The sequence below is a fragment of the Hippoglossus hippoglossus genome, chromosome 15 (assembly GCF_009819705.1).
Source record: "Hippoglossus hippoglossus isolate fHipHip1 chromosome 15, fHipHip1.pri, whole genome shotgun sequence".
Lineage (NCBI taxonomy): Eukaryota > Metazoa > Chordata > Actinopteri > Pleuronectiformes > Pleuronectidae > Hippoglossus > Hippoglossus hippoglossus.
This window is the reverse complement of record NC_047165.1, coordinates 25,587,118-25,601,020: the sequence shown is the minus strand read 5'-3', so window position 1 is coordinate 25,601,020 and position 13,903 is coordinate 25,587,118. Positions and strand designations below refer to the sequence as shown.

The 13,903-nt window shown below is 39.8% G+C and overlaps 1 protein-coding gene across 1 annotated transcript; it reads right to left on the bottom strand.

The window, feature by feature from the left end:
- Window positions 1–5,350: 5,350 nt before the first annotated feature.
- On the bottom strand, window positions 5,351–13,611 carry LOC117775659. The gene is given in 15 exon segments (XM_034608997.1): window positions 5,351–5,836; window positions 6,429–6,501; window positions 7,034–7,103; window positions 7,211–7,366; window positions 7,543–7,698; window positions 8,181–8,288; window positions 8,573–8,762; window positions 9,065–9,171; window positions 10,035–10,157; window positions 11,144–11,165; window positions 11,266–11,371; window positions 11,373–11,403; window positions 12,143–12,294; window positions 12,581–12,722; window positions 13,599–13,611. Coding segments are annotated over 15 exon segments (1,776 nt in total). The 3' UTR covers window positions 5,351–5,509.
- Window positions 13,612–13,903: the final 292 nt, after the last annotated feature.

Below are 13,903 nucleotides of genomic sequence, written 5' to 3'. Positions count from 1 at the left end.
ATTAATAAATCCTTGGTTATCAAGTTATTGTTTTGTTTAATTAAAACATTTTTTTTTTAGTACAGTAACACTTAAGGTATATCTAGCTTTGCTTTACAATTTTTAAATGCTTAATCTGTGTACACTGGGTTACATTTTTCACATTTCTGGTCAAACATCTAAAAGAAGGCAAGGCAGTGTAAATGACGTATAGAAGCTTTCTTTTTTTCAGAGAGCAATAATCCTAACAGGTGGTGAAGAATACTTTTACAGTTTATATTTGAGATGGATATATATAGGAGTCATAGAACAGGATTTTTTGCCATAAAATCGTAATTTGTACATTTTACAGAAAATGTAATTGCAGTATTTAGATGTTGTTTATACTGTAAAGTCTTGTCATAAATACTGAAAAATACACTACATTATAAACAATTTTGGAGTAAAATTTGCAGAGAAATTCACTTTAATGACAAGCGGGGGCTGCAGTAAATCAGTGTCCCACAAAATGGCCTCACACTTTGCCAGCACCACAGCCAAGTTCCCGCTGGTTACCAAAATGACTCATTGGTACCAAAAGCACAGCCTATGTGACTATAAAAGGAACAAGATTCAATTGCCTACTGGATACAGGTTCCCAGGTGACTACAGTCCCCCATTCATTCTACTGCTGTTACCAAGAAATTAAACCCTTAACTGACATTCTTGAAGTGGAGGGAGCTAATGGTCAAGCTGTACCATACATGGGCTACATTGAGCTTGATGTACATTTTCCCCCTGAATTCCTGGGTACAGCAGTCAACATAAATACGCTCGCCTTGGTAGTTCCTGATGTCAAAACGTCTTTATCACTTTTGCTTATTGGCACCAACACACTTGACATACTGTATGAGAAATACTTGGAAGATAAGCTGCCAATTAATTATCCACTTCCCTATAGATACAGAGCAGTACTGAAGATCCTTGAACTCAGACATAAGCAGGCAAGCGTAAACATAAACAGGGACCGGGCTAAACGGCTCCGTGTTGCGTGCGTTTTGTGCATCACGGGAAGGATAAACACACCACATCCTGCGTCCATTACGCGGCGCTGGAAGACGCCCACTAATCACACATTACATTCCATGCCATCAAGTGTAGACCACACAGTGAAAATTTAACGTAAATTTAATTAAAGTTGTAAAACGAGGCTTACCTCCTTTCGATAGTAGGTGGTGCCATCACTACCACTACATACAGACTGATAGATCTGTTCAGGTCAAAAACACACTCTTGTCTCTCTTCAGATCGTATAAATCTTTCACCTTTGCAACATGTCTTAGGCCATCAAAGGAATCTATCACCACTGACACTGGGACATTAAAGCAAACTAACAATAAGGAATTATTTGCTTAATGAATCGTTTCGAGGGGGTTCTGTGATTTAAAGTCATGATTTCTGCTTAGATGTCATCAGGCCAGGACTCTTGTCATACATGTCCAGTTTGGAGTCAATTGGACCATGTATGTCCGAGATACAACAACCTTGTGCTTTAATGGTGATTCATCAAAATTTTAAGCCACGCCACGGTCACACTGTGTAACGAAAACTCACAATTTGAGTTAGTTGTAATCTCCAAGGAGTCAAGCTGACACTCACCGAATTTGAAGTTGTTCTGATGAAAGCTCTAGGAGGAGTTCGTTAAAATACACAACCTGTATAATGGCCAAAATCCAAAATGGCCGACTTTCTGCTATATTAATCAAATTGGTGCCGGGGACTTTTTTTCGAATTTCGTGAAAATCGGTTAAACCAGACAGAATTGTGGTAGTATAATTAAAAAGTTATTTTTTGAACTGTAGCATGTGCCCCTCTCTGCTGTATGTCTTGGTCACAGTGCCCCTTTTTCACAGCAGACGCTTGGTGTTTGATGTCGATAAGAGTGGCCACAACACTGTGTCAGCGAGGGAGCAAGAACTACACCAGGACCTTGAAACTAAACCAGCTAAATGATGCCGAGTTCATTTTGCTGATACAGCTGTGCTTCTCTTACTGTGACATATGTCCCGTGGGGGAAAAAATGAAAAAGTTTATGCGCTGTATGCATGTTGAGAAAGTAAAATAAGATAGTGAGACTGTGACAATAATCTGAAGCAGTGTTATCAGTCTGAAAAATCCAGACACGGCCCGGCTCTATACAGGACTGACACCAGTCAATGTGTTGGATTTTAATCTAAATGGCATCAGTAAAAGCAAGTAAACAAACTGTCCAGATTTAACTTGCAACTTGTAATATTATTATACTGTTTTCTGAAACCAAATTTGCTTGGTTTAGTAGTTTTAGCGGCAACAATTAATCAACAGTTAATCAAAAGAGCAATTAGCTTCTACTTTGACAATCGCATGAAGCATTTGAGTCAAATATTACAGCAAAAACCTAAAAAAAACTTGAATGTCAACTGGAAATGTTTGGATTTGACAAAAGGGCAGTTTTAAGATGATCTGAGAAACTGAGAATGATAGCTGTTTGGGATAATTGATTAATCAATATTAATAATCATTAGTTGTAGTCTTACTTGGTTTATTGTTGCATTTAAGGATAATTAATCTTTACAGTAACAAGTACAGCAGCTTGGTTGCAACACTGCCAACAAATACTTTTAGTATTGTTTTACTCATGATACTGTTTATTTGTTCATGTTTGTTTTCACAGTGAAGAAACACTATACCTTTACATAAATAACTTCCGCATGTGTATAAACACACGTGTACATTTAACCCACTCGTCATACATGAAGCCAAAGTAAACAAGAGCGTTAATAAAAGGAAAATATTTTACTACATAATAAATTATGAAGTTAAATTCAGCTGTTACAACACAACACACAGAGTTTGTTGCGCGGACACAACACGTCCTCCCCCCGCGCCACTCACCTGCTCTGCGCATGTTTCGAAGCAAAGTCCCCACCGTCCGACTCCGCCATGTTCTAGCACAGAGCATCTTCATGAGCGGGGAGACGAGGTCAGCAGCTTGGCTGATCCGACCATAGTGTTTGGAAAGTGTGGAGAGCGCCTGTTGTTTCAGGCACCGAGGGAGAGCAGCAGCCTGAGGTCCGGAGATGACCTCTCCTGTCTACCTGTCCTCCCCCTGTATTGAGCGCTTCTCCCCACTGTGAGGCGCCACTGTTCCATAAACACACGACTAGGCCTGTACTAGTTCCCATCACGGATGTATTGGTTCCCAAACAAACCGCTAGAAGTTGAACAATGGGTCCCCCAAACAGAAATGGGGCTCAAAACAACGTGAAGCTCCATAGACAGGGTGAAACCTGTGTGTGTCCGTTTGTTCATCTGTTTTCAGCAGCGTTGCCAGATGGGAAATGTTGAAGTATCGTACCAGAAGCTTAAAATCTTCTTATTTTGAGGAATGCACGCGACCACAGTATCCACAGGAGTGGGATGTTTGTAAGCTGTGTCGAGATTCCGATGCGATTTAGTGTACAGAAACCAGACACCTTTTCAAGGCACAAGGCTCGTATGATGAAATATGAGACAGGAAGGACTTGTGTTAAGCTTGCGAGTAACGGCGTCACTACGTGATGGTCACGATCATCATCTCAAGCATGAATGGCTGAAAAGATGTCACTTGAGAAGAGATGCGTTAACACAGACCTGGTCCATATTTTACTATCCAGATTACAATTGATAATGCTAAGTGTCACAAAATGATCAAGTGATCATACATCATGCATTATTAATCGTATAGAGGCCAAAATAATCATACAAATACGATAATTATCGTACATCTGTCAACACTGCTTTTCAGTCATGCACTGAACTATGGATAATCTCCTGACTTTCTCCAGAGGGGCTGTATGTGCAAATGCAAATGTCCGAGTGAGAGTCTCCTGACTTTTTGAACACAGCAGGAGATACTCCCCAGGATAAAAACAAAAACATTGGATCTCCGCAGCAGAATTCATATGTGACGTCCTGACTGTGGCTGCTGCAGCACCCTCACCTGAACACTTTCTGTGTCGTGAACGCGTCTGAAAGGCAACTTCTGCAGAAAGTCCGGACCCAAATTCTCTGCACAATCCGTTTTGTTTGTGGGCAGGATTACACAAGAACGGATTTTTTGTGTAACGGATTTCCACAAAACCTGCATGTTATATGGGTCAGGGAACAACCCATTAAATATTGGTGCAGATCAAGATCAGGGGGCAGATCGGTATGTGCATGAAGTACAATTCATCTGCAGTTGTGCACATTGTATATTGAAAGATGTCATAATTGCCCTAATTCATTGTCTTTCGTCTGCAGATGCAACTGAGTGTTTATGTGTGTGATCTTACAAAAATGTCCCATCCAAACCAGACCTACACACCCATGAGTTCTAGTACTGTTGTCAAAATAAGCTCTAGTCCAAATGTGCGGAAGGAACATGTGTGTACTGTATTTATACACACAGACAAAGCAATGTGGTGTCGCTAGATAGTATTCTAACCAAAAATTGCATTCATCAGATGTTAATCTGCTGTCTGTGGTCGGGACACATGATATTGATCTCCCTGTGGTGAGAGATAAAGTGTGTGACACTACAAAGATACATACTTGCTGATTTAACTCTTAACCAAACACAGGAACCAGTTTTTCTGCTGTGAACATGTAAGTCGGTCGTCACTTATAATAAATCAGCCTGACATGCTCTAGTTTGAAACCCACAGAGCTCTCACTGGTTATGACTAATCTAAGTTTATTCACCTTGCATAAGACACTTTTTGGAAAGGCCATGGTCTCTCTGTCCTGACCACTTCCTGTCACAGGATTACCTCTTCACAGAATCACTTTTTGCGTTGCTCAGCCTTCACACGCAGTGCTTCTTCACCTTTTGTTTCGTTTTACACTGACAATGGGACACAGTCTTTACAGTATATAATAATAATAAAACATTTTGTTTATATGCGCCTTTCACACCACTCATGGTCACCTTACAGGGCAGAGATGAAAACAGAACAAACAAAGAGGGTTTCTGTCATTGTAGCTGATGTATGCTCAAATGTGCATTTTTGTTTGGTTTTAATTAGTTATTTGATCCTACAAAACAACAGAGTGAAATCTTATGTTTGACAGCTGAGACTCGCTCATGACTGGTCTCTGGCTCCAAATAATGTCATTGGCACAAGATGATAGCATTCGTATCCAAGACGCTTTGGCTTCTGGATAGTGGGATGAAGGGGAGATGTGTCGGCCATCTGTAAATACAGTCTAAGGTCTGAACAAGACCTTCCCACAAAAATTGTTTATTGACAACCTGCAGTGACAAAGTCTGTGTGTGGTCAACTCTGCTTATATCATTATGCTGATCTCCTTATGAAAAATATCACTGACAAAATACTATTAAAAAATACACAAACGTGAAACAGGAAAACCAATACTTGCTCCAGGAAAAGATTAAATATTTTAAATATTGTTGCTTAAAAAGATACAACTTTCAAAACAGAATTCATTAATCCAGTATAGGTGAACAAATATGTAAAAGATTTTGTCTTTAAGGTGAATCTGTCTTTAGATCAAAGACCAAACCATTCCTGTATATCAGCATGGCAATCTCACTTTCCACCTGCTCCAGATCTGTTAGTTTTTTGACTCTGGAGCTCTTCTGCTCCTGATCTGTGGAGCCAGGACTCTCATCACCGCTCCCCTCTGACATCCTCGAATCCCCCTCACTCTCATTCTCCACGTCCTCGTCGCTCCCAGCGTCCCACTCTCCTCGGAGGGTGGTGGTTTCCTCTGCTTCCTGAGGGACAGTCTTCCGCTCTGGGTGCAGCTGCAGCAGTATCAGCTCGTCCACCTCCTCTTTCCCCTCCAGCATCTCCTGATGTAGGTCACGTAAAAACATGAGAGTGAGACTCAGTGGTGAAAACTCAACATACTTTGCTGTGCTATTGAATTCTAAACTTGTAATCAATGGAACAGGTCACTGTTTTGGTTTCTTGCTCAGGAATCACGTTAATGTCTCAGAAAATCAAATAAAGCATAGAAGAAGCAGAATGCAGGAGGGAAAGTATTTCAGTAAATTTAAAGTTAACATATGGAGCCACTTAAAAGTTCACTTTACTCAACTTGTGCCTGTGATTGATTGTAACATATCAACATTTAAAGATCAAGATACGCTTGAGTTAGGTTTTCATCAGCCGTATCATAGAAAAGTGGAATTACATTGTCTTCAATGAGGTGAGTTTTTTTTTTTGTTACAATCTCTGCTGACACTTCCTTTGAGTAGTTATACAGTGTACTGTATATAGACTGCACTGATTTACTGTACACACTGTTAACTATGTCTGAGGGAATTAGTTCTGCTGTTTGATTAAGTTATAGTTTTTAAATGAGAAAACTAAGCTGTCATGTCTTTAGAAAGAGCAAAAACTTTGATATAAACAGTTCTGCAGCCTGTGTGTGGGATTTACCTGACCATGTTGATTGGGTGAGAAATCTGGAATAACAGGCGTCGGCACAGGAGGAAAGATTTTGTTTTGGATTCTGAGCATCAGAACAGAGTAGAAACTGTTAAAAATAGATCAATCCAGGGGGAACTAGAACAGTCAGTAGAGCATCTACCTCCTCCAAGGCCCAACAGTTCTATTAAAGTCATTCGAGCTGCACCAAATTTCACACACTCATCAGCCCCCTAAATATATCAACATCCATGAATTGTTCCCTGGGAAAACAACAAAAAAATGTTGAACTATCACAATTTTTAATAAAGGGGAAAACAAAATCCTGTATTTATTGTTAATGTTACTGTGATGTGAATCTGAAGAGTTTCAACAGTTTCACCACAAAAGTTAAAAACTAAGAAATGGAGAACGTCTTAGATAATCCCAGACATTTTCACTTTATCCTGTTGCTGATGATTTAGCCGTTAATAAAAGTCACGTGGTTTGATAAAAAAAAAAAAAAAAAACATAAATTCTCCACGCCTTCCCTACAAAGCGAGTTCATACTGTAGTTTATGTGATTGTTCATATTACACACCAAAGTGTGGAGGCTTTAAAGTATGGAGGTCACCTACCTCTTCAAGACGACGGTGCACATTGTCGAGGTGAAGAAGAACCCAATCAGCAGGCCCAAACTCAACCACACTAATTTGGGTGGAGAAAAAGGAAGACAGGGAAAATGAGTTTGCGTCCGCATGTGGAAAAACTGCAAAGCTGCTTCAACATGAGAGCTGGCTCTATAGGTCTGATACCATTCACATGTTTCTCCTGCAGCGTGTTGATAGTGACTCGGGCTGCGGGTCCTGCTCCCGCTCGGGTCACTACGGCCAGGCTGATATTGTATTTTGTTCCCAGTGTCAAGTTTTCCAGACTGTATTTTCTCAATGAGGCTGATATGTTATGGCACTCTGATGAACACAAGATGTTGAAAAATATCACAGTTAAATTCATATAGCTGGTGTCATTGGAGAATATCGGTGAAACTTTGTCATTTAAAAGTTCAAAAGATGTACACAAATAATTCATCTGTGAAAAACCCTTCAAACAAACTGCTACAGATGATGTAGAAAAGTGGCTTTCACACCTCTCATCTCATCCCGCGAACCCATTTTCACACTGCACAGGCTGTAGTGTGTGAGGAAACCTCGCTGGTCCTCAGAGGTGATCGCTTTCCAGGAGAGGTTAGCAGAATTGTGCGTTTGACCAAAAACAGTGATATCCTGAGGTTCTCTGCGCGGTGCTGATGGGGAAAAGAAAGAAAGTAGGGTTAAATGACTTCTCTTTCGTCTTGCGGCCTCTCTCACTGAGATGCACCGATTAGTGCCATCTCCTCAACAATCATCTCGTTACTGGGTTCCACAGGAAATCTTTCTCATCTTAAACCTTTTTCGAATCTCTCTAAAAGACACATTTTTATAAGTGTGCTTTTATAGCATTTACCTTTTTCATAGCATCAACTAACTAATTAAAACCTAATTTACCTGAGAATTGGCATCAGAATGTTATTTTGTGCACTTTTACTTTTTTTGTTTGGTCCATGTCCCATCTACTAACATGCAGGAGGCGTGGCTTATGACTGACACTGCAGCCAGCCTAGAGGGCAATCAAGATTACATCTGGGTTCCCACGCCTGGCACAAGCGTTTTAGACGGACGCATTCCGGTCTGGAGTGTGCATCCAGTGCACACATCATGCAGGGAAATCTAATTTAAAGACACATACCTCCCTCTTTTTGGTAGTAGAGGCACGTCTTAACTGTCCGCAGCTTCCCAACGTCACACATGTGTTCAAAGTAAAGGTAGCCAACGTAATCCTGTAACAGAGCTACGCCTGGAAGTGAAACAGGAAGTGTGTGGATCAGGTGTAAGGTACAGAAAATGTTTCCAGTGAAAGTGTGACACAACAAGAGAAAAGTTAAAGTGGTATTTCTACACAGTGGAAAGTCCCCTGAGTTTAAAAAAATGTTTTTGCATTGTGACCTATTTGTCAGTGAAATGTTCTTTAAAATGTGTGTTTTTAAATTTTCATTAGTTGGAGGATTTGACAATAAAAACTAAACAGAACCCTCTGCATTTGTGTGTCAAGGTTAAAGTTGTGTGATTTAAAGTACTCACTCTTTCTTTCTTGCTCCCTTACTTGTTTTTTCTTACTTTCTAAAGTTATCACACGTTCTGGCTTCAAACCTCCATCTTGAAGCTCGTACCATTGCTTGCAAGTTTTCTTACTCGATTTATTATCCACCGTTTTGTCACAAGCTGTCGGGGAAAGAATGACAGAAAGAACATCCTTCAGTGAAATTCTGCTTAATGATTAATACTTTTGATATTTGAAACACACACACTTGGGCCTACTTTTTAAATCCGCAGTAGGATCTGCTGGCACATGAACGGTGGCTGAAGGAGAACACCCTGCTGCATTTCTGGCGATGACAGAGATGTCGACGGGAGAGTATGACACATAAATGGTGAAGTTATTTGTTTTGAGGTGGGGGCAACAGGTCAATGAGTCAAATGAAATGTCTTAAGGTGAAACCCAAAGTGAAGACAAAACCCCCGAATGGCCGACACTGCAAGTAGTCATTTTAAAATGGTCGGATAAGTGGATGCTCTGGTGTCGGTTTTCTGTAACTGGTTCACCTTCCAAGTCAGCGTCACCTCTCTAGTGCCATTCAAACGTTTGGTTGTCACGTTGACTTCAGGCTGGTGTGCAAGCTCTGCAATAAAAAGAAAAAAAGAAACCAGAAATTCAGTTTCATTTTTACAACTAAAAACTGTTTTAAACGTACAATATAACTTCTGCCACGAGGGTCTCGGAATCAAAACATAATAAAAGACCCAGTTTGATGGTGATGTGAAGCAGCGTGGGATTATGGGAATTGCGGATGAAAATCTACCTGACCCGACTCCAATGTATTGAAGTTTTAATAATGTTACGCAACAAAACGCTAAATAATTGTGAGAAAAACAAACAGTGGAAGGAAAAAAAGCGGACTGGCCAGCAGTGTGTTTCTCCTTCGTCTCACGTCGTTTGAAAGGTGATCAAAACTAAACATCCCACTACCTTGAATGAAAAAATTGAGGATGAAGGTTGAGGTTTGAACATTGTTGGAAACATTTTGGACAATATAAATGCACAAGTCAACAAAATGAGGTTGAGTCATTTTCAGACATTTTACTGAAGAAGTGTTACATCTTATATGTTTAAACATCTCAGCAATCCATCAGTTCATAGTTTTCAATCTCCACAGGTAGAGAAGAGGCCCCTGCGTGAACTTCAAGGAATTAAACCCGAAGAGATGTAAAATGATGGAAGGTGTTGGGGTGGTGACACATTTAATCGCACCTCAAACAGTCTGGGGATTTTCATGCTCCCCACTGTGTCCCTTTGTGATTCATGTATGTGAATTGATTTGACTCCGCTTCATGATGACTGATCAGTTGTTTTTTTGTGTCGAACTATCGCCAACAAATAATTTCAAAGCAGGATAATGCATTTCAATCCAAAACATGACCAATGTGCGACAACTATAAAAACCTGAGATCCATGCACTAATGTGAGGAGATAACATGGGTTCACCTGCAGGAACAATCACCACTGGAGACCAGTGGCTCCACAGCGGGTCTTTGACCTGAGTGGACCGTTGTCTGATCTGAACCCAGTGAGCTGAATGCTGCGAGAGATTCTCCACCGTCACCTGGTCTGTGCAGATAAAAAACAAAGGAGGCATTTAAGTTTCCTAATATAAAGTCCTCATATCTAATAAATGACAAAACGACTCTGATCTGCGTGTGTTAAAGCAACACTATGCAATTTTTTTACTTCAAAATAGAACCTTCAAAATTAGATTGACTTGGAATAAGGAGAATGTTTCCTCTTCTATTCCCACTTTTCACCCTGAGCGTCTGTTCTCGCTCTATGTTACTTTGGCGAGTGGGTACGATCTCCTGTGAGAAGTGTGGAACTGACAGAGTCGCAGCTTCAATTGCCAGAATGAGGCTCAGCAAGTTCAAGAGGAATGTTGAACTGTAAAGACTTAGAAATCATTCTTCAATACTTTTTATCTCCAATTGTTGTATTTGTTACAGCGGCAGCCGTTCTGGTTTGGGAAGCCAGGGATAATGGTAATATCCACCATTGCAGTTGTTCTAGGCTTGTTTTTTCAACATGAAAACAACTTTGTGCTTTTAATTGATCATCCATGTCGTTTTCTAGTTGCTTTCTTCCAGAGGGTGGTCATGTGATAGGAGTCTGACGCTGTTATTACTCAGTAAAAGTTACATAGAGTTGCTTCAAATACTTTCAGCCAGGGGTCTTTAGTAGTAGATGGTCGCCTCAACCAAAACAGGAGAAATGTGATTCCAGGGAGTTCCAAATTTTGTGTGTTCTTGGATAGTTTGAAAACAGAACGTACATTCAGAAGTTCCCGTTTTTTTCCGAGTTGTACAGTGTGAAGTTGGGATCTTTCCCAAACTGTGTGCAGTCACTGAGGAAAGGAGAAATCAAATTGAACAAAATTTCAGTTAGTGGGATAAAATGGACAAAAACAGCAGCGTGGCACTTCAGTGTATTTCTAGAGGTTTATCCACATCTGGTAAATAAATATATCACCCACAGAAAACATGAAATAACACTGATCTAACATTTCATTCAGAAGATGTTGATTAAAAGGACATGAGGGCACTTACCCGTGTTGGTTTTGGTAAATATCTGTAACAACATTGAAGGAAAAATGGTTGTGTAGAAAAGTAAAAATCTAAATGAGCTTCAGACACGATAAATTTGGTGACTAAACACAAATGTGCCTTACTTTTTCCCACGATTCTGCGGGGTGTCCATCTCGTCGAAACCAGACTTCGGCTAAAGCTGGATGCTTCTCTGGAGCCTCCCACATTAAGCTGAGGCTGTTTTTTGACCATTGAAATATTTTGTGGTGCATCATACTTAACTGTTGAGGATAAGCAAGATCCTATACGTCATAGGATTTAAAACACAATATATTTTGTATTATTTACAATTTTTTCCTCCTTATTGTACAAAGTATTATGAAATCTCAAAATAAATGAGCACTACCTTAACACATCAATTCATATCCATTATTTGGAAGCCATAACATCCAATAATCATTGATTGATCACGCTACTAATAAATCCAAAATAAAGGTCTATTCCAGGTCCAATGTTCTGGTCCAGATCAGATAATTTAGGGGAAGCCTAACCCCCTTCTAGTGTTCAGCAAGTTTTTTTCTGTTTGGCCAAACCACAAATTTGAGATGACATCTTTTTTCTGGATACAGTTTTCACTGAATGAGCAATAGTATCCGATGCATCTTGTTATTTTATGTCCGCTGCTGATGCGATTAAATGTCAGAAGTCTGGTCTTCCTCTGGCTGTAGATTGTTTGTTAGGACTTCTCTTTTCTGTGTGTGTGATGTCTGTGGTTGCACGTCTCCTGCAGTCGCCTGCCATTTTATGGGGACTGGCAGGCCGTCTACCAATGCTGGGAACTAGGAACTTTCAATTTACAAGAACAATGACTTCCATCTTAACACATGTCAACAATTCTGCAGTTTGAGAACATGTCACGGATCTGATGTAGAAATTTACAGTTTCAGAGGATATTGGAGAATGAGGCCAAAGGTATAACTCTCCCATTCTGCAAGCTGAAATCAGAGAATCATCAATTACCTATGTCTTTGAGCACCACAGACCTCCTGGGCGATGAGCAGCTGAAGTTTCCTACATGAGCTTCCACCCAAATGTAAACCTCTCGGCGTTGGATCAACGCTTTCCCACAGATCGTGCGCCAGGTCTGGTAAATGCCCTTAAACTTTGTTTTACTACGGATAAATATTTAGGTTTGAGTTGTAAAAGTGGCAGCAACTGAAAGACATCATCATTAGACTGGAGGTTTATAATTAGCAGACTTGACACTCCTACACTTCTATTTCTAAATTTATATATTTGACACATTAACCTAAAATCTAGTCAGACATATGCAGTGTCTTTGGAAACTTTGCGATAAAGATTTTAAGGTCAAGTTAGATTTTAAAGTAAGACTTAAAGGGGAAATCACCATGAGTTCATTGTTAGTTGAGTTAATTTTTACACTTAAAGAATACTCACTTAAAGTAAAGGTCGAACGTCACATTGCCATCAGTCGGGCTCATGCTCCATTCACACGTGTAAACCGATTCGCTAGCATTTTTCTTGAAGCACTCAGGACTTGTAGGAGCTTCACATGCAGACCCTTCAGAGAAACACGTGTCTTTAAAATGATCAAATTCATATAAAATTAAAGCCCTCAAAAAGCCAATTCATTTGGGTTACAATAATAAGAATAAGAATAATCCTTACAATTTCAATAGGGCCTCCCACCGTCGGTGCTCGGGCCCTAACTACTTTTTTACCTATTTTTACTGAATAAATAAAGAAGTGTTTTCTTTAGAGGTAAACAAGCACAAATAACCAACCAGCAGCAGCATGGTTCTCATTTTATATAACTTTTTGTTTTATTGTTATTCTGCTTTTAAATTTACCTCTCCTTTTCAATTTGTTGTTTTACTGCAAAGCACTTAAAAATGCATTATATATTCAATCAGTCTTGCCATTCTGAAGAGGGTAAAGTTACATAGTGAAATACAAATGCATCTATAAAGGAATAATTTGACAATGTGTAAAGTAGCAGTTAGTGGAAACTACAGGCAGACACCTGAGAAAAGCTGCACCAAACCAAACTACATGATGTCGATAGGCCAACATTTTGTGGCTGATGTACTAGTTTAACTGCGGAAGCCTAATTTCATGCATCATCTATTGACATATGTTTAACATGTGTTTGATATTAAAAGTGAATTATAAACCAGATTAATAACACATAAGTAGTGAAAAAGTGGGGGATGGGGGATGCTTTCGGCACAGACACAACAACCGTTCTGAAAGTGACTGAGCTTTGAAGTCCCTCTCTCATTTATTTGTAATGTTTTTTTCCCCCCTACAATTGCTTTGAGTGGTCATCAAGACCAGAAAAGCAATCAGTAAAAAGTCCTAAGAAACCACCTTTAAATCCACTCGATCCAGATTCTTATTTGATTGTAGCATTACTGTCGTGTATTCCAGCCTAAAGAATAATGTCGAAACAAACCATCCTGTACCATGGATAACAACGGATGTAACAGATAGATTAGAGATTTTCATGGAACTGTTAATTCGGGTATTTCTGCATGCGATGATCCCATAATCTCACATTTTGTGTTGCTCTATACAAATGTACGATAAATGCTTTTAATCTGTTGCATATCGTGATGTCAAACTATTCAACAACACTACTGAACTGTGATGTCTAAAAGCCACCCACCGCCCCGGCGTGTGCTGTGGTCTTCATCAACTTCATCTTACATCCTCATTTGTTGTACCCCAATTCCCATTTATGCAAGTGACAGTTTCATA